Source organism: Clavelina lepadiformis, chromosome 5, assembly GCF_947623445.1.
Source record: "Clavelina lepadiformis chromosome 5, kaClaLepa1.1, whole genome shotgun sequence".
NCBI classification, from domain to species: domain Eukaryota; kingdom Metazoa; phylum Chordata; class Ascidiacea; order Aplousobranchia; family Clavelinidae; genus Clavelina; species Clavelina lepadiformis.
In genome coordinates this window covers 5,979,958-6,006,545 of record NC_135244.1, presented here as the reverse complement: position 1 = coordinate 6,006,545, position 26,588 = coordinate 5,979,958, and the positions used below count along the sequence as shown (strand labels likewise).

General features: G+C 39.4%; 1 protein-coding gene across 2 annotated transcripts; it reads right to left on the bottom strand.

The window, feature by feature from the left end:
* Positions 1-181: 181 nt before the first annotated feature.
* On the bottom strand, positions 182-26,090 carry LOC143461259 (reelin-like). Of its 2 annotated transcripts, none has more exons than XM_076959108.1 (67): positions 25,715-26,090; positions 25,517-25,582; positions 25,176-25,290; positions 24,942-25,030; positions 24,803-24,869; positions 24,519-24,670; positions 24,366-24,459; positions 23,963-24,209; positions 23,673-23,803; positions 23,378-23,523; positions 22,668-22,777; positions 22,391-22,593; positions 21,986-22,117; positions 21,706-21,888; positions 20,907-21,018; positions 20,590-20,708; positions 20,261-20,422; positions 19,804-20,013; positions 19,408-19,639; positions 19,132-19,247; positions 18,891-19,031; positions 18,438-18,639; positions 18,229-18,343; positions 17,939-18,099; positions 17,648-17,788; positions 17,231-17,383; positions 15,918-16,195; positions 15,527-15,714; positions 15,189-15,396; positions 14,835-14,967; positions 14,543-14,660; positions 14,010-14,258; positions 13,515-13,688; positions 13,256-13,361; positions 12,295-12,447; positions 12,110-12,207; positions 11,755-11,949; positions 11,340-11,528; positions 10,938-11,118; positions 10,485-10,623; positions 9,789-10,263; positions 9,480-9,648; positions 9,277-9,326; positions 9,066-9,163; positions 8,827-8,987; positions 8,448-8,686; positions 8,107-8,265; positions 7,709-7,856; positions 7,337-7,511; positions 6,956-7,152; positions 6,642-6,776; positions 6,412-6,473; positions 6,011-6,174; positions 5,606-5,820; positions 5,141-5,330; positions 4,697-4,869; positions 4,470-4,576; positions 4,203-4,346; positions 3,651-3,779; positions 2,985-3,163; positions 2,644-2,723; positions 2,304-2,453; positions 2,072-2,229; positions 1,545-1,806; positions 1,117-1,318; positions 635-729; positions 182-438 (listed from the first exon to the last, which is right to left on the bottom strand). In XM_076959108.1, the coding sequence occupies exons 1-67, from the start codon at positions 25,947-25,949 to the stop codon at positions 321-323; spliced, it is 10,677 nt and encodes a 3,558-aa protein (XP_076815223.1). In that variant the 5' UTR covers positions 25,950-26,090; the 3' UTR covers positions 182-320. The 2 variants fall into 2 exon arrangements, with proteins under 2 accessions (XP_076815223.1, XP_076815224.1); XM_076959109.1 differs by having other exon boundaries at positions 11,755-11,937.
* Between the last annotated feature and the right edge of the window lie 498 nt (positions 26,091-26,588).

Genomic DNA, 26,588 nt, shown 5'->3' with positions numbered 1-26,588 from the left:
TCGCTGTAGAATGATTGCATAAAACTCGATTTGTTTTAATTTTATCCATCGGTTGCAAGAAACGAAATAATGCTTTCCCGTTGTAGCAGTCTTTTAAACATTTTTAAAATTTCGATATGGTCTTTGCTTAATTTCATTCGTGTAACTAACCTTTCATTAAAGCCTGAAGGCTACTGCAAAATACCGCGGCATATTTAATATACACACACATTCGCTGATTATTATTAAAGTATTGCTATACGCAAAGATATATGAACGACTTAAAAAATTCCACATTTTCCAAATTTTCTACAAACAAAATGCAACAAAACAAAATGCGCTCAAGGCGCCAGGAGAAGAGAATCATCCAACGGCGCTCCAGGCAACTCTATACGTTCCCGAAAGGGTAGCAGAGGCGGTGGAGCATTAAGATTATGCATGTGACGGTCAACCCGCGACCTGGATGATGAAAAGCGCGTATTTAGGATAAAACTATAACAAATGCTGTAACGAAGCGGAACGACGTGACGTGACCAGTTGGGCCAGTAATGTAATTACAAAGGTAATTGTTGAGCAGTGATTGTTTCTCTGTAATTGTCCAGCTTTAGTACAGAACAAAAAACGTTATCACCACAAGTGTATGTTAATTACTTACATTATGATCTCTATGTTGTCCAAAGCCCATTGATCGTGACCGTTGCCATTGTGACGGGGTTGCCACCACCGCAGAACTGTGTGGCTTGTCTTCATCTGTTAGTTAAAGAAAAATATTAAAAATTCTCCAGTGAAGGAAAGAAAATACTTTAATAGTAAAAGTTGTACAAACTAAGAAATGATAAAAACTAGTACTTGCAGCAGTAAAATGAAATATAAATACTAGAAAATATAGATGTAACGGGATCTCGTACACGTAACTACACCGGAATAACCGTAGGCCTACCATATCACAAAAGTTAGCAACGCTTAAATTAGAATGTGTCAATAATTTCGAAAGTTTGGAATAAATTTTAGGGTTTGGGTTAATCTTGAAAGTACTGTAGTATTAAACAAAATTTAAGAAGTCGCCAAAATTGTGTGGTTTGGGTTATTCCCGCGTTAGAATAAAGTTTCCGACGTAATGTATTCGTATGTGGTCACCTCATGGACAAGGCTGATGGCTACTCGCTTTGGCTTTGAGAAATGTTCGGGTCTGTGTTCTTGAAGCAAGTGCCATGTCACGCCATTGTTGGTTGTGTACTCAAGCAGAACGCTTGCAGCACGTGACATGTTTGATGGAAAGCTCACGTGACAGGAGAGACGGGGCGGTGACATCCCGATCTGAAGAACGTACTGGATGTGGCTGCGGTGGAAAATAAACTCTCATTAAAAAAATGCCCTCACCTTATTAGGACACTTGCTCACAGCACAGAGAAGTAAAGAAATTAAATACTGTAACGGTTACATTGTAACCTACTTCTGTCTATGTTGCTGATCTTTGTATTGATATTGGGAAGTGAAACTGTCACATGCTTAATAAAACCAGAATATTAAACAAAATTTCGAGAATTTTCTGTGAAAAGTTTTACCTCCCTTTGTGCATGTCCATCTCCACTGTCTGAAGAAGTCGACTTCCACATCTGCTGAAGTAGACTGTGCGCCCGAATCCGTACGGTCTAAGGGAACCGCACCCACCAAAACCCATCTCGCCCCCTTCGATGAGCTCCCAATTCTTGGGCAGAGTAGCCCCAAGAGCTCTCGCCGCTCTCACCTCGATCGGAGTAGGAAGTTCAAAATGATCCTTGAAGTCTCGGATCATGGTCGGATGATGTGGATGGGAGCAAGATGAACCTAAGGAAAAAGATGTCAGTTAGCATTAAGATATCAAGATACATAACACAAGCATCACCACACAGAACAGCTGCATAGCAAAGTGCAATGCATGAAATTTATCACCTAGAAACAAACCCGAAAACTTTACAAAATTGTTTGCAGTCGTGGCATGAAAATTAATATTTGTGTCAATCCACCGATATTTATTACACAGTATAATAGCAAAATTAAAAAATGTGCAGGCTTTAAAATGCTGCATAACAGGTCTTGAAACACAAGGTACCTTTAAAACCAGGATCACATATACAAGTAGGTCCGGTTACACATCTCCCATGACCATTGCAATAACCAGGACAAGCTTCGCCGACGTAAATCTCATCCAATGCCCAAGAATATTCAGCTGGTGCGCCGCCTTCTTGATACCAGCGGAGCTGAGTGGTTCTGATTTAACAAAGAATTACAGAAATTATAACATAAAATTTTGGTGTCGCGCAAGTAAACTTTATTTGACTTACTCGGATTCGACGTTATCTAGGGGTATGGTGACACGTGACCATGTTCGTTGAGGCGTGTAAATTGACGCTTTATGATGCATGAATGGAGTGCACGAAGAAGAAATTGGCGAATCAGGGAAGCATTCATCTCTCACCAGCCTCCACGCATCGCTGTTGTATCGAAGTCACATTTCGATTGAAACAAAAGTAATAACTTAATTGAAACGGCAACATAATATGTAAAATTGAACAAAAAAAAGAAATCTGCTAAATCAACCGACATTTACATGCATGTGTTCTAACAGAAAAAACGCTATTCAATAAAAATAAAAATATTCCACATTTTTTGTTCAAAACTTACAAGGGATTTTTTCTATATTCCAAACGAACACTGAAATTTTGAGAACATTCGTTGATAACGTCAGCACAGCCAACTTTAATCTAAGTACAGCGATTTATGAGGTGAAAAACAATATTTTCCAAAACAACACTTCCCGGAACTTTTTGCGCCAAACAAGCACTCAAGTTGAGAAAAATAACTAAGCGTGCAAATAATCAGTAAACGGAACAGAGACAATTAAGTCTTTGATGTTTCCAGTATAAAACCACTCGACATTTCATGGGAAGACGTCAAGAAATAGGCAATGAAAATATTTAACTCTTAGCCAGAAGTCAAGTTGTTTTGCTAATTGGGTCACCTACTTTAAACTGTATCATGCAACCACTTGACACAATCAGCTGCCTGGTCGTGAGGCTTTGTTCCACCGAGTGTCGGTCACCATCTGGCCATGTGATCTGCCGTGACCCATTTTGACCCCCACACATTCCAAAGTCGACGAGACCATTTGGATAGAAATCAAATAACTCGTCGTGAAGGACGCCTGGAAGGTATTAAACAAAACAGTCTATTTTCATATAAAGTGTTTCAAATATATCAGTGTTTCTCAAACTTTTTGCGATCGCGTACCACTCGTTCGTTTTTTTTGCTACACTGCGTACCACCTGGCTCCTGAATGACTTATTTTACTCAAATGTACCGGTATTTATTAGTTATTACCGTTATTACTATACCATAACACCAATGAATAGCAAGAAAACACAATTTAATTTGATAGAAGCAACTGTTTCTTCTGCACAAGCTTGTCTATCCGGGGCAACACATTACTCACAGCACATCGAAAATCATGTTCAGCGGTACGCGGTACCACTTAAAAAGCTCTCGCGTACCACTAGTGGTACGCGTACCACAGTTTGAGAACCACTGAAATATATGGTGTATTTTGTATGTAACTTTAACGCAAATCTTAATTTGTTACCTGATAAGTTAATATAATCTACAAAACCGACTCGAACGATAAGAAAGTTCACCAATATTTTGTTCCGGTAAATCTTCTTCTTTCAAATCGTTCTCAAGGGAAGGAGCGTTAACCTCGTGACCTCCGATGTATACGTCATCGATCGCCCAACCTCCTCTGCTTTCGCCCATCAAAGTTAAACCTGAAAGAAATACTAACGTCGTCATATGTGACCGGGGCGGCGAGCTCCAGCGTGGTCAGAAGGAATTAATATGATTTGGTTCAACTTTGGTTCCATGTTAATCCTTCTTATACAAGTGGTTTTGGTTATCGTGAAATTTTACAAACAACGTCAGTAAAACGGAATAACAAGGTAGTTTCCTGCCGTATTAGAGTAACAAGAAAACCCAGAGGCGATCAAAACAACTCGATCGTTTTCATTTGAAGCATCTTCTACAGTATATGCATGTCACAATAAACAACAAGCGCTACAAAGTCGTAAAAATCATCATGATTTTCCGGTAAGTTATAACTGGTGCAAACAAACAGTTTGATGAAATAAACACAATTTCTGAAAATTTCACCAGAACCTGAGAGATATGATATAATAGATAATCTCCCAAACCTGTGTCAGGGTCAGTAACAAAAGGTTGCCACCATCTTATTCGCGTTGAATTGGTTCTTGAGTGCAAAGGTAAATTAACGTAATCTTGCTTCGGGCTGCGATAAGACTGGTAATCAAGGTCGTGAAGCATATGCCAGGTAATGCCTAACATAAAAATTACAAGTAGCTATAACAACGTGTCATTTCGAAATTTCTCAATATTTTTCAGTATAAAAGACGTAGCCCGGATAGTTTTACATAGTTTGCTTTCAGTTTGATTCAACCAACCTCCGTCTGTGGAATATTGCACAAGAAGTCCTTCCAGTCTATTGGTCGCTGGCAAACATGTGTCTGGCAGTGATGCGTGACCAATGACAGCTCGGAATTGGACAAACCTTTGTTACAAAGCAGAATAAATCGTGTATTTGTTGGTGCTCGTGTATCATAGTTTGTCAAAACAAAAAAGATTCAAAGATTCAAAAATCTGTTTTAGCTAAAAACTTCAATCGACTGACCTAGCGTCTTCTAGATCCAAATCTACGGTTTCAGCCTGTCTTGGTCCAACGCCATCAAATTTCAAAGAAAGGCCGTCGATAAGCTGTCCACAGCTGTTGTTGTTTTTTTCGGCTTCTAGAAGATTCCACTGTGAGTTCACGGGACCACCGTTAAAGGTATCTTTGACGTAAGTCTAAGATTAACAAAAAGAATGTATCAGACGGATCATCTTTCAAAGAGCATGTTTTTTTAGTAAATGGCAGCGTATGCAAGCAAGCGTGAAGTGATAATTGAACTCTTTCATTGCTGCAAGTCGGCGATTGACAAATTAAATTACCAAAAGAGGTGCTACATAATCCGTTGCTAACTTCCTTTCAGGTGGTACGCATCAGAACCGGCCTACACAAGTCTGAAAACACTCATGCACAAACCACAGTTTGACTAGAAAGTCTTTTTCTACTTACCCGTTGACGGAAATTGACATAACAGTTAGGTCCTGCATAACCATCGTCACACATGCAATGGTTTTCAGTGGCTCCAGCTACACAATCTCCGTGCCCGGAACAAGCGCCAGGGCAAGCCGGGCCAATGTAAATATGGTCCAGCGCCCAAACCACGTCGGATTCGAATTGGTGAAGTCGGAATCTGACAGGTCTGCGGACACAACGTTTAATGTTCTGTTCTGTTTGATTTTTATGTCTAGTATAAGTGCTCTTGTGCCAAAATCATTAAAAAAGTTGTAAGATTTTTCACTGGGATATTGGCAGAAACAGAAATATTGGTTATACAATAGAACCGGAGTAAGCGATTCCATATTACTACAGAATATGGAACTTGGTGCTTCAACATGTTTTCTTATAGAGGTAATGATTTAAGATAATTTACCACAGCTCACAGGCACGATTAAAAAAATGGTAGCCTAATCATACCTTCCCACTAGCTCATCGGACAGCCAAATTGTTTTTCTTCTCCAATATCGACTGATGAAATGAACGCTTGGTTGCGTCATCTCGTGACCAAAACAATCGCGATCAGAAATACCGCACTGCGGCGTAACGTAGCTCCAACTATCACCAAAATCAGTGGAATACTGAACATGGACAGGCTGGTGAGATTTTTGCACGTCTTGGCAAAGAACAACGATCTGATAAATGAGAAGCAGGTTGAGCAGACTACATTGACGCTCAGCAAAGATTTTTATAGAAAAAATGCAAAAAAGTCTTCAAGTACCCAGCACCTATTACCAAACTATGACAAACGTAAAAATCAACTTAAGATGCATGACTTATGATATAGGAAACAAAGAAAATGCAAAAGTCTATGATTGCGTTTACTGTATACTGCAAAATGTATCCGCTTTTCGGTACAAAATCTTTTGTTCGTATTGACACTTCCAGACCAGATTGCTCGTCTGCCACTATCAAATTGTCACGTCCGCAAAAACGGCCAGGTGCGGTGTTGTCGTAGAACTGCCACATGCCCACGCTTTCTCTGTCCACTGCAATAGAGGAGGCTTATTCTGAGTCACTGGGTAAAGTTAAGTATATCAAGGGCAGGGTAAGTTGGAAACACATAAATATAGGTTATATATATACATACCTGCACCGGAATAATCTCATCGTACAAAAGGTTGAAGTTACAATTGTCGATAAATTTAAAATATTTCGTAAAAATTTGATTTGATATAGTATAGGGACCCGATGAGGCAATGGAACAATTAAAGTCATATGCTTACAGTAAAATCCATCCGGTGGTATCTCATTAGTGGACAAAAGAAAAGAGTCGCTCAAAAGCTTACTGAAATGTAAAATAAATTAAAAAGTTGGGTTTAAAATAAGTTTTTCAGTCAAAAGTTAAAAGTTAACTATACTGTAAGATAAAAATAGTGGCTGCTTGCAAAATCAAAAAACAAACGCACTGCTGAGATTCAATAGTTTTGTATTTTACTTTAAACAATGAACATACTTGTTTTGTTTTCCCCCAATAGCAAGGTTATCAATCGCCCAGTCATTTTGACCTTTTCCGTTATGAGCAGGTTGCCACCAGCGGAACTGAATTCCGGTAGATCTAGCCAGATCTGGCAAAAGCACGTTCACAAACCTAAGCATCAGTATGAAAGTTACTGTTTTCAAAACGTATTTTTTAGATGCTATTTTGCATTTTTATAAGAGCACACGTATATTTACTTTATTTAACTCTAAAATAAGGTCAATCAAGTTATTATTGAGTAGCATTATATTGATTGCATCGAATATTGTAACACAGCGAAATTGTTTAACCTTGCGTCGTCGTAGTCTTTGTAATATAATTCCATTAAATTAATCCAAGAGATGCCACCGTTGAAAGAGTAATCAAGCATGACACCTTGATCACGATTGGTCGGTCTTGAGCCACCGCAACCGAAGCGGAACATAAACTGAACGAAGTCGGTCTTTTCAGTGTTCATTGGTTTTGTAATTAATATGCGGGAACAATCCTGAAAATAAAAAATAGACAAGCGAAATATAAGAACTCGTTTTAACTACACTTAAAGCGTATCACAGACAATATACAGTATACATATAAGCAGTACAAGAATTTTTAGTGAAAGAAATTTAAAATCGTTTAGCATTTTTACATAATTTTAATACTTAATATTTTTCAATATTCAATCCTTATACTTGGTTGAAGCGAAGAGCGTTTCCGTAGCCCATATCCCCACATTCGCCGTCCCTGACTGCTCCAACTACCGCTTCGTAGAACTCGATTCTGTCGTTTTCAAACACGTCTCTGATTTCAGTGGCAAGTTGGTAAGTTGGCACCTGGCACCAAGAGTCTGTCCAACCCTCGTCACAACTGCGTCATAAGGTTAAAAAGCAAGTTAGTTAAACAAAGGAATTAACTATCATCAACTTAAACTGGACAGCAAAAAAAAACGTGAAATCGACTGGCCGCATTTCACAAAATTTCTCCAGCGCAAAAATATCGAGAAGTATTATTGCAAAATCTTAAGACCACCGGTATCTTTAGCGATTTATTGACAACTGACTTACTCGCAGACTCCCCTTCGACATCTTCCCCTCCCATTACATGCTGCCGGGCACGAGCTTCCGATATAAACGTCATCGATCGACCACGTCATTGGGTTAATTCCCTCTGAAACATACCACCGGAATCGCGTCGACGGAGACCAAGTACGCTCTGCGATAGGATACAATCAAGTATAGAATCTTTGCGGAAGCAAAACTGAAAGGTTCTATTGTTGCTTTTTCTGGATATTTTTGGGTCAGATCAAACTGTGGCCAAACTCATATTCCATGCAAACTCAAACCACAGATTTATCATCCTGGATTTAATAACTGAAAATTCACACAACTTGTACAAAAAAAATCAAACTTTTACTCATATATGAGTAGATGACTGATACTGATAGCTCTCATTGTCACATTACCTGGTAACGGTATAATTACTCTTTTTCCTGTACGGAATTGATCCGATGCGAACGCAGAACCAGCTTGAGTCTTGGTACATTGAGGGTTGCTGGGGTAGCACGGTGGTTCTACTAGGGACCAAGTGTGACCGAGATCAGTAGAAAACTCCAGAAGTATTTCTGTTAGCAGTTTAGACGGGAATAAAGATATCAACAAACTAATACAACCTATCAGGATTTGTGGCGAGAAGTACAGGATAATAACCTAAGTCATTTCCTTGCTTGCTGGTGTAGTACTATATAAGTATATGCCAAAAAACACCTTAGCATCGCATTCGTTCAAAATAAAGTTTACTACGTACGATGACATTCACTCGTAGTGCGCTCACAGTCCGCTACCAAGTTGAATTGAACATAAGAGCCGGGAGGAACACGGACACCAGATGTCGCCGCCCATCGGCGTCCACAATCTCGCAAACTCAAAGCCTCGCCTCCGATGTGAAGAAAATGACACCCTTGTGTGTCAGGAGCGCAACATCCGAACTCGGACCGCGTTGTGATCTCGGATGAAGAGAGCTCGAGCCAGGTTTCTTTCTGAAAACTGCAAAAGACACAAACGCTCTTTGAATATGATGACAAAGATATCATCAGCAAAGGCCATGAATTTTCGTACTATTGTAGATAAATGGCCAACTAAATAGTGAAAATGGAAAACAGAAATGAGAAGGAGTTTTCCCTTACCTACTAAAGTTATCTTCAACACCATCTAAGTCAGGTCCTATAATCACGTGATCCAATGCCCACTGATGCGTGAAGGTTCCAGTTTCAGATGGTTCCCACCACCGAAATCTGGTCGCATTACTTCGAGCTCCTTCCGGTATTGGAAGTGCGACATACAGTGTCTAAATGCGGTCAGATATTTTGTACAATTTTTAGTCTAATTCTGTTATCAATCAGAGACTAATCCAATCTCAAAGCACCTCTCCCATGTGTGATGACGTCATTGTTTCCAACAATGACCAGAAGAGGCCTCCGTCGGTTGTATATTGTAGGTAGATGGGTTTGTGGCCACCGAAAACTAGGATTGGTGTAATTACGAGTAATTCAATCGATAACAAAAGCTCGGTAACTATAGTTAAACTGACAAGCGCTATTTTAGCAATGAATAGGTCGCACGCTGAGGTAACTTACCAGCCTCGTTGTCCCATTTGCTTCCTTTATTAAAATAAAACTGAATAAATCTGGAAAAAATCGATATACTGTATGCCACAAAAGCAAATTCCCAATTTCCCGTTATTGAATGGCTGCCTTTAACATCAGCATTATATAGAACTAAAACTATAACTTCATGCAATAGATGTAAGTATTTTTCAGAGACTTATAGAAACGCTTACCGGGTTTCTCTCGTGTCCAAATCCCTTGTTGCGAGCATTTGAAGCCCTGGTTTGGTGACTGTGTAACTTTGACGTGAAAAAACCCGCTTATCGTCACATTTTGACGGGGTAATGCTACCCCCTGATGCGTGACTCCATTTTCCCTCTACTGATGGGTGAATTGAGGATTCTATAAAAATTGACAATAAGGAAAAAAGTGTTGAAAGTCTGAAAATATATGGAGGTATACTTACAACGACAGCAACTGAACCAGAAATAACTCAAAATGAAAAGGTTTTTAAATTTTGTAACTTTTTGCAAAACAATTACCATCTTCAAATGTTTCTTTGAAAAACATTGGATTGGTTCCATCGATGACGTCACAGCAGGTATCTCCTGCATAGCCTTGGTCACAAATACATGTAACACCGTCGTCATCACAAACACCGTGCCCATTACACATTTGGTCACATTGTGGACCGATGTAGACGTCATCGATTGCCCAGGGAATCGCATCTCGGAGGGGGGCTGTATAGTGCCCTTGGTACCAGCGGAACCGTACCGAATTCGAGGCACAGATATGATCCTTCCCCCTAAGAGGAATCACAACCCTTTTCCATCCTTCAAACGACCCTGGATAGTAAATGGAAGGGGGGTGCAGTTCGTCGCTACACCCGGCCCCAGCAATTGACCCACCATGACAATGGGGCACAACTAAATCCCAAGTTACCCCATCGTCGACGGAATATTGAAATTTGACAGCGTTCTCAGCGGACGCTTCTGCGCCTTCGCAACCAATGGATATCTAAGTTTCAAAACATTTTTATAACAAAAAATATTTTACTGTATCATAGGCCATATACTTTATACGTTTTACCTTAAGTAACGATCCCTAAGTTCTCTAAATATTGATAAAGCTCAGTATATTAGCCATGAATGAAACGTTGTTGTTGTTGGACTTATTGTTTACTTGTTTACTGAAAATAAGACGTAAGCGTTTTCACGTAAATCTCTAATATACTTAACCTGAAATTGGATGACGTAGTTCACGTTAGTGACGCACAAATCACGTGTCATAACCGCATGCTGACCAACTTGATCGTTGAAAGAAAGAACGAAATTTTGTCGTAGTCGAGCCACGTCGGGTGGAATTGGTTCAGCCGCCCTGTACAAAATGCTTACGAATATTTACATATCTTTGAATAATCATAATTAATACTTAAGTTATATGATTTTAATGAACCATACATAGGGCTATACTGTAGTTTAACCTGTTTTATTGCATGAAGTTTTATTAAGTTTGGTACTATTTGTTTATCCTAATTTTTCAATCTACAAACTATCATTGTTGTTATTATACCAACCTTCATTACCAACCGCTATAACCAACTAATATTTGATCAAAGCTCGTTTTCTAACCCCATTTCATATTATCAAGCGGTTGCTGTACCGACGGTTGAGATACGATTAGCAGCATACCTTGCAAGGACTTCTTCTGGAGCTTCTTCCTGGCAGTACTTTCCAACAGTTCCTCCTGGATAAAAGAACCAGTTGTACGGATTTATGTCTGAGAAATCTTCCACAAGGACATGAGGCTCGCATTGGGAGACGTGTCCTCCTATGAGCAAATTATCCAGTGCCCAGACAGCCTCGTTTTCAACTGCATACAAACAAGGTGAAAAACTTAATAAAAACTATAAAATATATGCAAAGTATTTTTATGAAAGCCAAACACGTCACAGTGCAACAAAACGTCTTAAAATAGAAGAGCTATAACAAGTTTGGTTTGGATTTTAAGAAAAAGAGCACTTTGTACTTTCAATTCCACTTATTTGTTTGTATTTTGTAAGTACTGTACTTGAACAACTTCCTCGTTCATACCTGAATTCAAATCCGCCATCCACCAGCGGAAAATAACAGCATCGTATCTCAGATTCCTGGGCAATTTAACGTTGATCAGCTGTGAGTCTTCGTTAAAACTTGCCCTGACCAAGTTCAGGGTTTGCCAAGCTATACCGTTGTTGGGGCTTGCTTGGATAACTATACTACTCGGATCCTCAAATCCTAACTCTGAGAAAACGGGAAAAGTTTTATTTGATGCAATCGCGATAGAAAAAAAAACAAAAGAAAGAAAGAGGAAGAGGGCGAAAGATAAGTAGTATACAGTTAAAAAAGTTAAACTAACTAAGGCGGTAAAATTCAAACTCTTTGTTATCAAACCATTTTCTAACGCATCAACCACAGGTTTCTTTACGGTTGTTGGTTAGATCATATTAAGAGAAAATTTCCAAATCACCTTCGCCGGAATATTTCACATAAAACTGCAAGTATCTAACGTCTGTTGTGTTTAAGGGACGTGTCTGCAACATCCTCACACCATTTCGGAAGAACTGTAAGTTATAATGATCAACGACCACACCAACCGACGTCAGTTCTTCGGAAGATATAACTCTCCCACCGATAACAAGGCTGTACTTGTCTGAAATGTTAACTATAAATGGTACGAGTTTTATTTATTAAAAGCTTCATTTAAAGGCTTGTTAAGTAAGATTACTTTAATTCCTAGTTAAATGTATTTGATATATTGATGGCTTATTTTGTAAAATAATGCAGCTACTTTGGGATATCGGTTTGAAATGAATTAAAAATACCTTGCGGAAACCACGGATCGTTGAAGTCATCTTTTAGTGACGACGGAAGACTTACACTCGGCTGGCAGTGACGGGAAGCGTTAAAACCCTGGTCGCACCTTGAATTTTGAAATCAAACAACTTTTATACAGTTCACTTTTTTGCAATAATAGCTTTATGATGGTATACTCGTGATCGTTACTTACAAACAAGAGAAATTATCTTCGTAGCTAGAAGGGGCACAATATCCAAACCCACCACACATCCACTCGCATTCGTTTCCTATGTATATGTTGTCTATAGCCCAACGTGAACCGGAGTGATAATGCTGGATCCATCGAAATCTTACGCGTGGCTTCCTGTTTCGAGATCAAAACTGCTCAACAGCGGTTTTAGTTTATGGGCCACGAATTTGGGCCAATGGTGCAAAAAAAAATTAAGCCACGCTGGTAGCTCAAATGTGTCACTTGTGTATCGTGGCGCAAAAAAATTTCAGCCAAACACGTGGATCAAATGCGTCACGTTAATGGTTCGCATTTGTTATTAACTTTTTACCAAGGCAATCAATTTTGCACACTTTTATCTAGAACACAAAATTGTATTTATGTGAGAATAAGCAGTTCAAATATGGAACTGTATCGGCTACATACAGAGCAAAGATCGCAAGATCAGATTGTCATTCACGAAATGGTTTAAAGTAGTATAGTTGACAAATATTAGTCCGCGTGAACTTTCGACTACCACAAAAATGATACTCGAACAAAGCAGCACTGCTCCCGAGAGGTTGACACAAGATAATTAAAAGGAATACAATGAACATTGACAACAAAACTGGGACACATTGAAACATAATTGCACTGAACAATGGAGTTCAGGCTACTTTATAAAGGAAAATACTGAAGTCCACTAAACACAATTGATCATTAAATCGCTTGCGTAAAAGACGAGGTCCATTGATCACTATCAGCCATAAGTTGAGAAATAATTATCTCAGATTTTGGCGGTGAGCAAGATGCGTAACATACACATTTCAGATGCGCCAAACGTGTGTCTCAGATGCGCCATAACCGTGGCTCAAAATTTATAACCCCGTCTCATACTGCTAGGGAAAACACTTATTGATTCCATGTTAAAATAAATAGTTAAAATCATATCATTCCAGCATACCTGATCGCCTCTGATAGCTTGACGGTGTGTCTAGTCCAACCAAGGTTTAGGTCTCGGTAGTAAAACGTTCCCAAAGTATGGGTACAACCGATGTCCATACCTGCAACTGAATTAAACAAATGATTTATCAAATTATCCAAATCAAACGTGGCAAACGTAAACATAAATGTAACAAACGTGGCAAACGTAAACGGCGCAAACATTTAGGTAAATTTGGCATAATCATTTTCTAAAGTCGTGTTCTTTTTAAAAGAATTACTCGGAAAGCATTGCGAGGTAACTGGAAGCCAGTTTCGACCCAAATCGCTGGAGTACTCAAGCAAGATGACACCACTTTCAGTTTCATCTCCCTGGCATCCCATGACCAGATCAAACTGCAGGAATGATCCAGAAAGGAGAAAAAAGTCCCAGGTTTCAGTGTAACGCTCTTGACCTATATATGGAGAAAAATTGATTACTCGGTGTGACTGCTCAATCGCACGAACCTCTTTTTATCCAACCAACCAACATTGAGAACATAAGATGCCAACGTTTTTATAAAAATTTGATTGTAGTCCAAGCAACTAAAGCAAGTTTTTGTTTCGTTTTTAGTCCAAGCTAAGAGCATTGTGTCAGACAACTAACTGACCACCTTCAAAGTTCAAAATGAATTTAGAAAATTAAAAAAATAAAACAACGACTTCTGCAAAAATTGTACCTAGAAAGGTAAAAACGTTTTCAATGTTACAAAGAAAAAATTGTGAAACGTTTATACCTTCGCCATTGAAAACTAAAGAGTAACCACGTGATTGTGAGGAAATAACGCCCGGACATTGTTCGTACTCTTCCACATGACCACCTTTGGCCATGAACCAATGATGATCTGACAATAATTGACTCCTATCCAGTCCGGTCCTTCTCCTCCTTCGACTGGACGATTCAAAATCGTCATAAAATCCATTGCCCAATAAATCCGTTCGTCCGATCATGACGTCATCAATAGCCCACTGAGCTCTGATTTGGTCTAAATCAAAAATAAGAAATTCAAAAAATATTGCTGCTTTACAGTTACTAAGTTACTTCACTTCAGTCCCACAGACCGAGAGTGTGTAAATCGGGCTGATTTACTGTATAGTTACATAGAATATATTCAGCTAATTGAGCTAAAGCTTAGTGTTCCCCTGGTTTTCAGCTACAAAGCCATGTTTCAAATAATTTACATAGCTAAAGAAGTTCGAAATGCTTTTTTGAAACATAAGTTTGCGAGTGTGTATTGCTCCCGGTACCAGAAATCAGCTCTATACCCACTTTTTTTCTGCAGTGGCTGCCACCATCTGAACGTGGTCGAAGAAGTTTTCGCACGATATGGCATATTGAGTGTGACCAGGGGAAAGGGCTGATCTTGAAAGGTTTCAAAGTTAAATTCCTGCAAAATAAATTACCAACAGGTGACGCAACATTACCTATAAACCTGCAATCACGACTATAGCTAACTATGGCTGAAAACCAAATTACTGATCCAGCTGTTGCTAATAACAGATTGACTACTGCTCACTTGGTCTAATACCCATCGTGTCCACCTTGGAAATGAGGCTCATACCTTTATTAAAACCCAGGTTACTCCATTATTACGGGAATACTGGAAAATAACGTTCTCATCTCTGCCCCTAGCTGTTGAACAACTTTCGGAATCATTTGTAGAACTTCCGATTCTCAAGTAAAACTGGATCATTCTGATGAAAGATGTGGAATTTTGTAAAAACGACTTGAAGGATAATTTCTTTAAGTCTTTTGTACTCGGTTAACTTTATCTCAGAGCTTTTGCGCTGAAACCCATTAATACTTTAATCTGGCCTGAGTTTGTTGGCAATAAACATTTTCACGTTCAGCACTCGACTCAAACAGCAGCCTTCAAGATGTAAACTTGATTAAACCTAATGAAAACTTCTTTTACCTCACATTTGAGGTATCTAGGCCAACGGTTTGAGTTCTTCTTGTCCCGATGTTGCCAAAGTACAGGGAATCCCCTTCACCCAGCGAGCCACATCCTGTCCCTATTCCGCCACCAAGAGGCCTCTTCCACCAAGATTCTAGCTCATCAAATCGATCCCAGAATCCTGGAGGATTTGGCTTAATTGGTGAACAAGATCCAACGTCATTTTCTGCGAAGACAAGGAGATACTCACAAACACAAGTAGTTGAGGAAACACAATACAGTAAGAACAAAAAAAGAAAACGCTATTACTGTATTGCCTGTAAAGACGACGTTTTATGTATTTTCTGGAAACTAACCGTAGTATCCGTCGTCGCAGATGCATCGTTGAAGCTCGTATGATAAAGATGAAAATTTGCATATGCCGTGACCAGAACAAAAATCTGGGCAACTGGGGCCAATATAAAGGTTGGCGATCGCCCATTCTGCCGGTGCATCTTCGTTGTCACCTTTCGGGACGTGTTGAAACCATCGAAAGCGTACAGGACTGAGAAATAAAATCCATGAAGGGCGGAAACAACAATGTTAAAAATTTCAAAGTAAAACTACAAAGATTTAATCCTTAACGCATTGCGCTTAACCTCAGGTAAAAATACCAATTCAAAAAATAAGCGAGATTTTACGACAATACAGTAGATATTAAAGACGTTTTTAGTCGACATATCATCAAAAATGTAAATCGCGTCTCACTCTGAGGCAACATGGGCTGGGACAGGAATTATCACAGTCCTCCACACGTCATAATCTCCTTTGTGATATCGACTCGCTTCGTGAAGTTCCCTTCCCGTACCGGTACACTTATGTGACCTCACGTCCTGTGATGTATGTATCGTGACGTCACGGGTCAACGCCCGACCACGCGGATAGCAAGCGTGTCGTACATAGTCCCATGAGTAGCCGCCGTCGTGGCTGTACTGCAACGTCACCGGTGACTTGTAGGAGAAAGACTGAGAGCAGCCAATGTTGATCTGAAGATATTTGCGGAATGTTGACGTGTTTTTATGACTTTTCACAGAAAATATCATTCGAATTCAGCCAAATAATGTGGTCGAAAATACGATATAATCCGTGATACGTGATGCTTAACACTCCGTACCATAAACAATATAGCATGTGTAATAAATGTGACGACACTTTACAAACTATTTTGTTTGTTATTCTGTTTGAACATCTAGTCTGAGTTTTTAGACCTCTTGATTTATAGTTAAGTTGTTAATATAATCCTGCTGATCAACAAACCGGGCTCGCGACATTACTTTTTTAACTAGGTGCGGCCGACACTGCACACAAATTTTCAATCGTTAATTACTCGAAAATTTTACGTCGTAAACTGATTGGATTTTTACAGGTTAGTAGCAAAAACATCTGGCTTCCTGTAAACATCATAATTGTAAAATTAAAGAAAGTGTATTTAGTGTAAATTAAGTATAAATTAAGTATTTCTACAAGTAATACATTTCTAGAAGTTTTTCTTGTTACGCCGCACTGTGCAGAAAACCAGCTGACCGGGAGAACACAAGAGAATAGTTAGTCGAGTTAGTGGTGCGTAAATGAGTAAACGAAAACGATACGCTTCAATGCGGAGAGAGAGCAAAATCATGAAACTATGACAATATCTCAAAAATTACAAAATCCAACTTTATAAAACAAACATGGACAGATAGCTGAACATTTTTTAGGAAAAGTCACCAAATTTCAAGTTTCTACAGCAAACAATGCAACTGTACGCCACGTTTTGCTGTGACTGTGTGCAGGAGAAGCCACACCTAGTGTAGATAGGGTTAACGAAGCTCGACAGGGAATTAGATTCCCTAATTTCCGTTTAAGTATTGCACAAGCAACACAGACATAAATACAGTAAACAGGAACCATTTACTTTAAACTTTAATTGTTTATCTTACCAAAAACAGTAGGATTATTTCCTACAAATGTTTATTTGACCAGTTTTAAAAATAAACCTATTAAAATGCTAAAAGTAGCTCGAACTATCAGCTAAACAGTACCTGGAACTGTATGGTGTCTCCATCATCCAAAATCATATCATCGGTGATGACGAATCTGTCCCCGTTCAATTTGTTAAAAACGTAAGATCCCAACAATGGCGAACAAAACTCTTGAACCTCCCCGCGGTTCGAAAACGTAATAAAAGCAAAATCCTGCAACGATAATACCGCGTTATAGCGCAAATATTACATCGAATAAGAAGCAGTCTACTTTTAAACTATTCAAAACAAACTCATGGTAGTTTAAAGTAGACTAGTATTAACAAAAATTATTTGAAAAAGTTACTGATACTGCCTATACACGAAGCTTTCACCAGCCTCAGAGCAGTATATAGGCAGCTGCAATTATAATCTTGAGATCGAATGTATAGATATAATGCTATATACGTGGATGACAAAAGCCCAAATTACTTTTACCTTGCCAACTTGACTCTGCTGCTCCCTTATCACCAGACCCACAGAGCGTGGTAGAGCCACCGCCTCGACATCTGGTTGGTCATTCAAGATTGGTTGTCCAATGATGACGTCATCAATAGACCACCGATCTTCATTTCGACCCTAAAATGGGACAACGTAATCAACTGTTTGCAGATATTTCAACAGTTAAAAATGTATACATGCAAGCAACGTCTACAAGTTATGCCCAAGTGTTCATTTTCTTTACAAAATTTAAACAACTTGGATGAAAGATCATGAATCGTTTTTTACTTCGTTTTCCGGTTGCCACCAGCGAAGCTTGGTGTGGCTTGAGCGAGCCTCATTTGGTATACCCAAGTGTATATAGGTCGGATTTGGATAATCACTGTAATAAAATTCTTGTAGCAAAATCCAGACCGTGCCCCCGTCTAATGCGTACTGCAGTAAAACACCTGGGACCATAAAACGCTTTCATTTATACAAGAATGTGCTGTGCGTAGGCTATGACCTACTGTAAGACGTTTGGTTGGACGGGACTAATGATTTTTCATACAAAATACTGTAAAGTACAAAGAACTTGCCGTTTCCTCTCGTATGAGATGCTTTGCAAGCTCCTCCTCCTATTTGGATGTAAAACTGAATTTGACCTCCTTCAGTCAGGTCAAGGTTGGGCGATTCCAGCTTACGTACTCCTGACTGCATGGGAAGCATGAAAGTGATTTTTATTTAGAACATTAAGGATTTCTAGAAGTTAAACATATCATTTCTTCGGCGATTCCCTGCTGGTCACCTTATCAAAATGCAAGTAGTTTGATGATGTCATAGGACCACATCCGGTTCCCGTTGCCTCTTCGGACGGCCCAACCACGTGACCGCCAATAACGCGCCAGCCGGACTCCCATAGTGTCTCGGCGGAATCCAGCGTGTCGTCAACACCAACCGGAAGATTGTTTTCAGGCATGCAGGTTTCGCCGTAGTGTCCCGGTTCACACCTGACGAATGGAAAGTAACCGTTATTTAGGCAAGACTTTGTTCTAACGTTTGTTGTAGTAAGTACGATATACTGTATCGTAAACAGGCTTATGCAATATAGGCTTGGGAATTTTTGGAACGATCACAGATTGAGGTTTTACTGTTTTTGAGATACGCTACAAACTTTGTATTGCTTTTTCTTGAGCCTTAGCAAGTACTTTTTAATGTAACTTTGTCAACAAAAGTGTTTCATCACAATTTTACAACTCACATGCAAATGCCATTACGGCAGGTACCATGACCCCTGCAATGCATGGGGCAAGCAGGACCCATATAAACGTTATCAACCGCCCAACTATCTATTCTGTCGTCAAAAGAAAACTGAGCAATGCGAAACCTTGTGGCATCAGACCTGCAAAGAAAATTTCGTAATAAGTTAATGGAAATTATGGTCAAACTAAAGTGAAATCTGTGATAACCAACGTTGGTTTTACCGGAAGATGCGAACTTACCATGTACCTTCGGGTAAGGGCAAGGTAACACGGATCCAATTATGAAACTCACTCGCATGGAACTTTGTAGCGGCGTGATAAAACGGCTCCTCTGAAGTAGAGCCAGGAATACTGAGCTAAACGATGTTTTTAAAATTTTTATGGCAAGTTGTACAGTTACAGTGAGCAACACGACTGACGACGAAAATTTTATTTCCATTTCAAATTAAAAATACGTGAAGTACAACTAGAAAAGTCTAAATGTAAACCACAAACTAACAGTTTCTGTGGACTAACTTCTGAAACAAGTTGCCAGGTTCTGCCATGGTTGATAGAGTACTGGAGTTCAAGTGTCGTGTTCAGTGCCGAGTTCCTGACATTAGCAAGTGCGTTTGGGTCCTCGCTGTCACCGGGATCTTCACAGCCGATCACAATCTCGGCCTGAAGAACGTATCCTTGCGTGATTTGGAACGACTGAGTCTCGGCGTAACGCACCTGATTATCGTGGCGTGGACCGTGTGTTGTGAAGCTAGAAATAAAAACATACTGCAAGCAAATCTACTAGAAACTCCAAGAATTAAACAAAAGATAAAAGAATTTAAGCAGCACAATTACGTACACAGATGAATGAGGAAAATTCAATCATGGAGGCTGGTGACGCAATGTATGTTACTTGTTTACGCTATTACTTACGCTAATACTAAAGCTCGGTTGCAATATGGTTGAATTGCTCCCAAGTGAAAGTTGACAGAAGGACTGTACGCCGTTTTGAAAAGTTCTGACGTTACAAGCACGTCATCAAGCGCCCAGACACCGGTATTCGCTCCGTGATTGGTCGGTTGATACCACCTGATCTGAAGACCGGGTACCTTGGCCTCAGACGGAAGATGCAAAGATATGATCCTAAAATAAAAACATGTTAGATCCGTTAAACGTGCAAATAATCGCGAAAGATCTTTCTGAATAACCGAAAGCTGCAGGCCAGCGCCATAGAAGCTAAACGTTATTACTGCAGTTATTGAAGTCACCTTATCGTACACACTTAGAAATATTGAGATTGGAAATTTTAAATGAGCAAGATTCCAAAGAGAGTCTGATCATTTAAAAAAAATGCACCCACAATGGACGATATAGACAACAAAGACAGTACCTTGGTTCGTGCACTGTATGGAATGGAATATGTTCGAGCAGTTTCCACATCATTCCCATGTCGACTGAGTATTGAACCAGGACGCCCTCGCCCGGTGCTGTGGCAGGTTTGCATGAACCCATGTGAGAATTACGCCCAATCAATGCGGTGAATTGAAGAAACCTTTTGCATGCAAACAGTGGACCGAAATGAATAAAATGTGTTTGCTTGGTAACCTGCTGCTCATAGCTATGGCACGGTACTGAATATAGTCGCCGTACGCAAAGATAAACTTAAATAAAAAATACGTTATTTTATCTTACACATAAATTCGTAAATTTAAAATTCACCTTAGGTTGGTGGCATTTAGCGGCTGTGTGACCAGCATGCGTTTATCTGGCCCGTTGAAAACCAACGATTTACCAGAGCTGACTATTCCACACGCAAAACCGATGTTAGAACCAGAAGACTATAACAACGGCAGTCAACATTAAATTTCACTTGTACGAGTAGGCTATAAACTTGGTATATAATTATATAGGAGACATTGAAACAGCTGTAAATATATTAGTAAAGACCTAAAGAATTTTTTAGATAAATTTAAAATTGTCTACGTCTGCTGCAATAAAGCGAGCTCAAACGGATGAATTAAAAATTACAATCTCACCTTCTCAAATATTCTGCTATCTATTTCCCACCGATTGAAATTTTCCGACAGAAAATCCGGAAGCGAATCGGAAATGATGTCACAAGCTGTTCCGGAGTATCCGGCGTCGCATCTTATACAGCGCAAGGATAAGTTGGCGAAATGAACATAGAACTTATAGTTATACACATAAGTGGGCAGTATATCGTGGTACTATAGTAGCCTACCGAATTACTGTACCGCGGTACTCCTTTACTACCGATATTGGTATCGATATACTTTTGAAAAAAAGTACCGATTACTTTTTTCAAGAAATTTCAGTCGGTCCCGGTACTTGGTACTTTCACGTGATTATTTCAAAATTTTAAAAAGTATGTTTTCAAAAATACATGTTAAGTAATACTTAGTACTAATTTTAGCATCTGTTGATCTTTTTTAATCTAGAAATGCCAAGTAAAACTGCAAGCGATTAACGTCACATATGTTTTCACCTGAAGTAACCTTTACCGGGGGCATAATAGCGGCGAACATTGCATTTGCAGCAGCATTTTTATACAAAAAATACCGGTACCGAGTACAGACAAAGTAACGAACTACTTTTTTAAAATAATACCAAATAATGGAACCGTCGGTACATTTTTTGCTAAATACCGGTACCGTTACTGACGATACTTTCAAAGTACCGACTGTCCACCTCTGGTTATACAGTATACGGCAGCAACACAAAACAGTCAAAACTATAATTAACTAACTTTCTCCTGAAATTATAAAATAAAACAACATTTAGCAGACTTGTTCAGACATCGGTAAACTTTTTTACCTGCAGCCTCCGAATGAACAGTGTCCCCTTCCGCTGCACATATTTGGGCATGACGCATCCGAACCAATGTATACGTCATCCAACGCCCATTTTGACGTCATTTCCGAACGTTTCTGTAACCAACGAAAGCGAGTTTTTCTGGTCAAAGCTGCTACAGGTAAAGCAAGCGTCTCTCTATGCCACCTGATAAAAGACAAAAAAATTTTCAAAGAAAACTTGAACTTTAACACAACAGATCATCAAAAGTAATGGATAAAATAGGCCAACAGCCCATATTTACCCCTTTCCGGTTTCGGTGTATTCGTACACTGAATTTTGGGACCAATGTTTTCCTCTGCAAGTTTCCGGCAAGCACTCGCTTTGCAGAAGATTCCAGCTTCGACCCAGGTCGGTGGAATATTGAACCTTTATTCTGTAATAAGCAAGTTTAATTTTAGGTTTTCCGTTGTTAATCATTATAGCTGTAATAAGGTCAATAAACTGAGAGTCAATGAAGTAACCTTTACTAAAAGAGAATTACTCGTCACAATTGGGGAAATTGAAAAAAGAACAAAAACAATGCTTCGCTGGTTTTTGAAAGTAAATTTCAATCGCAAAAGTTGTCAGTTCTAAACGCAATCACATTCAATAAGGTTTTTAATGTCTTGGACGTAAACTGCCATAATCAGTCGTTTAAAAGCAATACCTTGTATTTGAGGCTTCCTGTCCACAGCCCAGATTTATAGTGAACTGTGCAAAATAGTGCATCTCTGGTACGTTCTCGACAAGTTGGAATGAGTCAATGGCCCAAACATGGGGCGTACCTGTCTGACTCTTCTGACGTAGGCATATAACCGCGTCGCTAGTCTGCGCGTCCATCGGAATTGGAACTATGACGAGTTTTGGGTTCTGTTGGAATTAAAACAAATCAGTAGAATGCGTCACAGTGATTTGATAATGACGTAACATCGCTTCACGCGTACTCCGTAATCGTCGTAGTGAAAAATCTTGGCAACGTTTTGAACGCCGTTGACGTCGTAGTAGAACTGAATGTCGCCGCTGTGTGACTTACCGCGTCGACAACGTCCAGCACCTTCGCAAGAATTAGAAGAACATTTATCAAATTTATGAAAGTGCAATATGCTACGCACTTAATAACTGGCGCACAGGACCGTTTTTAAATGCATATTGCAAATGGATAATCAAACAACTACAAGTAAAAGTCGTAGCAAAAAATCACATGGAAAATGTATCATAAGATAAAACATTATAGAAGAAACCAAGTCACATTCAAATCCTATACACAACCAGGGTCCGAACATTTTTGTACTGCTGAGGTATTTGGTTATCTGAATCAGAAGATTATCTAAAAATTTTTATCAATGTTACAATGTCAGAACGAAATAATGAAACTAAATAAACAGTTTACTAATGGTTTAATTCGATTACTACGAAATACTTCACACCTAGACGAAAAACGTCATGTCCGTCTCTTTCATCACTTTATTATCAGTTATCAATCAAAAAAACTTATGTAACAAAACTTTTTGTAATCAGTTGTTTGCCTAAAAGCTCTTGGCAATCAGTAAAATGGTCAAGAAGCGATAGTCAAGTGGCGTCTGTCAAGAAAAGAAAGCTCGAACGTACGAAATGCACCAGCCCCAAAAATTCAAACTTCGAAAACTGTTCTTGCCTATGCTTAGAACAAAGCTGGCCGCCACAATGTTAGACAGGTCCACTTCATCCGAAGTGCAGAACAACCGAAGACCCTGTCCGTCAAAGATGAGGGTTTGTTGATCAATTTGGTGTCCACACGCTCCTGCTTCCATCCTCCCTCCCCTGAAAGCGATAATGCTGGGTCATAAGTTCATTGTAAGTTGTACAGCACCCTTTGCTCGTGTGCTCGGGCCTTATCAATTTTTCTTTAGAACCTAGGCCATCAAATAAGTTATGAATTGTTAGCACGCAATAGTGTAACAACTATTTACTCTTGAATGAAGGTTCCCACGGAGGACCCGCCTGGATAGCCGGCAGATAAATCGATATCACGTGTTGTGACATATGTCGGTTCCACTTCATTGCTTAGAATGAAAGCATTTCCGCTCGAAGAACATTCGGACTAAAAACGAAAGAAGAAATAACGCTAACATTATCATAAACCAACGGAAAAAACATTAGACGGAAAAAATAAGATGTAAAATAAACTAGGACAACATGGCAACATGCTCACACTTGTTGAAATTGTAACAGTATTCGTATATTAATAGAATCAACTCACATCCACTGTTGCTCCCGGAGTGAAGAGCCAATTGCTGGTTTCAACCGGATCCAAATGCTCTTCAATGTGATTCGGCCTGTTAAGCTCGCTCGTGATGAGGACATTATCAATCGCCCAGCATCCGGAAAAAGATCCCGAGTTGGGAAGCTCCTCCGAAAACTTTACTTTTACCTGAACCCTCTTGGCACTTTTCGGGATGCTAACGACGTGGATTCTGCTCTTTTCGCTTTGCTCTCCGGCTTGAACCCTGCCAAAAACGAAGAGAATTGTTTTCGGGACTGGTAATCTTGAATCTTTTACAGTCAGTCGTAATTACTGTTACAATCAGCTATAATTATACTCGTTAAAGAGGGAAAATAGTAGCCTTATATCAACATAGGAAGAAGAACAATGGCATCCTTACTTTACGGATTTCAGCACTGTCCATGAGTAAGATTCCGAAGGAACTTGATACGATACATGGATCCTGTTATTGTTTGACTCACACTCCCCTGAACCTGCACATAGACATCATAAATGTACACTTTAATCTGAAACTATTATTGCAACTATTTACCTAAAGCGAATTGCAAGGATGAAGAGTTTCTCAAGTCAAGCGTCTTTGTTGTAAGAAATCGGTGTGATGACGTGTTGTCGCAGAAGGCCGCCGCGTTGCCATGCATGACTTGACATACGTCATCATGTTCAACTCCCACCCATTCGTTATCCCTGCAAGTACAACATTAACGAGTCAACGAAAGTAAATTATGATATCAGCATGACAAATTATAAATACGAACTCGTTTTACGAGTTTAGGTATTTTAAGTCTAAAATCATATCAGTTGAGCAAAACATCTAACCATCTATCACTGAGATCACCAGAATCGAAATCATCACGAAATATGATCCCGCTCAAATGAACATCAGCTGAAATTTAAAGTGGATTTAATGAAAAAAATTAATTACTGAATTGGAGTGCAAAACAGAGGACTAACTCACGTCCAATTTCTCTTTCATTTCCTTCCTCGCAAATTCTCATACCTACTACGTCATCAAATACAAGATGCCGGTTGGAGGAAGCGCGTACGCTACAAACATATTCATAAGTTCATCCTTGCACAAAAATCAAAGATTTATGTTCTTAAGGGCAAACTACTCATCTTACAACGGTAACAAAATCATTAGGCAATTATCTGATAAATTAATGCCAAAAATCTTTCCCGAACTCCTTACATCATTGATACGCATCCACTTCCAGCAGGAGGAGCAAACCAGTAGAAAGCAAGCTCTTCCACTAAGTTAGGGGTCATGTGGGTGTGGATCGGAAAACACTGGGGTCCCCCATTACCTAAAGATCAAATTGATCGGTAAAATGCCCAGATACGCTGCGTCGTAAACAACATCACACCGCTTTCGTATTGGTGGTAAAAGCCAAGTGTTTTGAAGTGAGTCATCGACGCAACAATTGCTGTTGGTCAGTCGAATGTTATAAATAGTATCAAAGCATCTTCCATCTTTATAGTTTAAGTCTTCAAAGCGCGCGGGATAAACAAGAGATAAAATAAACTTCTCACCTGGGTGGGTGTTTATCATCCCTGTTACGATGAGAAAATTGAACGTGTTTTCACTGTTGAGGTTAACTGCAAAAAACAAAAACCATGCGTAAGTAAATATACGATAGAAGTCTTGGGGTAACTTGACAAACGTGTAAAATTATCTGCAAGTGACAATCGATTAATTATCCACTATACAGTAGTTCGATTATTTCTTACCTTGATAAAGGGATTCCGGCTGATAAGTGTCTGGGTCACCATCGATCGAGATTGAAATACGTTCCTCAACTATGTCCGGATCTGGCTGGTAGTTACAGGGATAGAAAGCCGGTCCAAATCCAGCCAAGCCGGACGCCTCTGTATGCCGAAATATTAATGAGATGGCTAATTGTACAAGCCAATAAGTCCGACAAAAAACTTTCCACAATTTTTGGTTACTGTCAGAAGATGCCATTGCTTTTTTCTGGGATTTCCTTTCGAAAATCTATGTTCTCAACTTCTCCCAGAAATCAATGGGATATTATCCCCTTGATACACGAAGAAACGTAGACACAATGCTTACGCCTGCAAACGACCTGTTAAAGAATTAAAATTCAGCCACAAAAAAACTCGCAATTCCCAAAAAAATCTCAAGATTTTTCTTTCGCCTTCCGGCACAGCCGATAAGTTCCATTTAACGTTCAATAACCAGCTGGTAAGGCCTCTCATTTGAACTCACTAAAAGTAGTGTTTTTCCCACCTGTGCGGGATACAATTTCAAAGGCAGCTTGGCATTACGTTTGACAAGTCTTTATTGTTGTAGCTGCTCTGTGCAACCTTGCGTAAATTCCACGTCAGCTTTAGCACGTAGAACACTGAGGTGAACGGCATGACCTAAATCGCCTGTTTTGAGGTATTACCACCCATGCGGGTCTGTGACGTAATATTGGGGCTTTTGTGAAAGTTTGCATGAAAACATCGTTGAAAGTTAATTGGCAAATAATTGATGGCATAAAGGTTTAATGATCAGAAATCTGCTGACTTTGCTATTAAAAGCGACGTCACAATTGACCTACTTTCGTCCTTTAATCTCCTGCCTTGTAAAATTTGGTAA

Coding starts and splice junctions, on each gene's coding strand:
- LOC143461259 (XM_076959108.1), bottom strand. CDS start 25,949: ATGGCATCTTCTGACAGTAACCAAAAATTGTGGAAAGTTTTTTGTCGG. Junction 11,950..12,109: donor CGATCCGTGGTTTCCGCAAG/GTATTTTTAATT, acceptor TACCATTTATAG/TTAACATTTCAGACAAGTAC. Junction 6,175..6,411: donor ACCACCGGATGGATTTTACT/GTAAGCATATGA, acceptor CCTCTATTGCAG/TGGACAGAGAAAGCGTGGGC.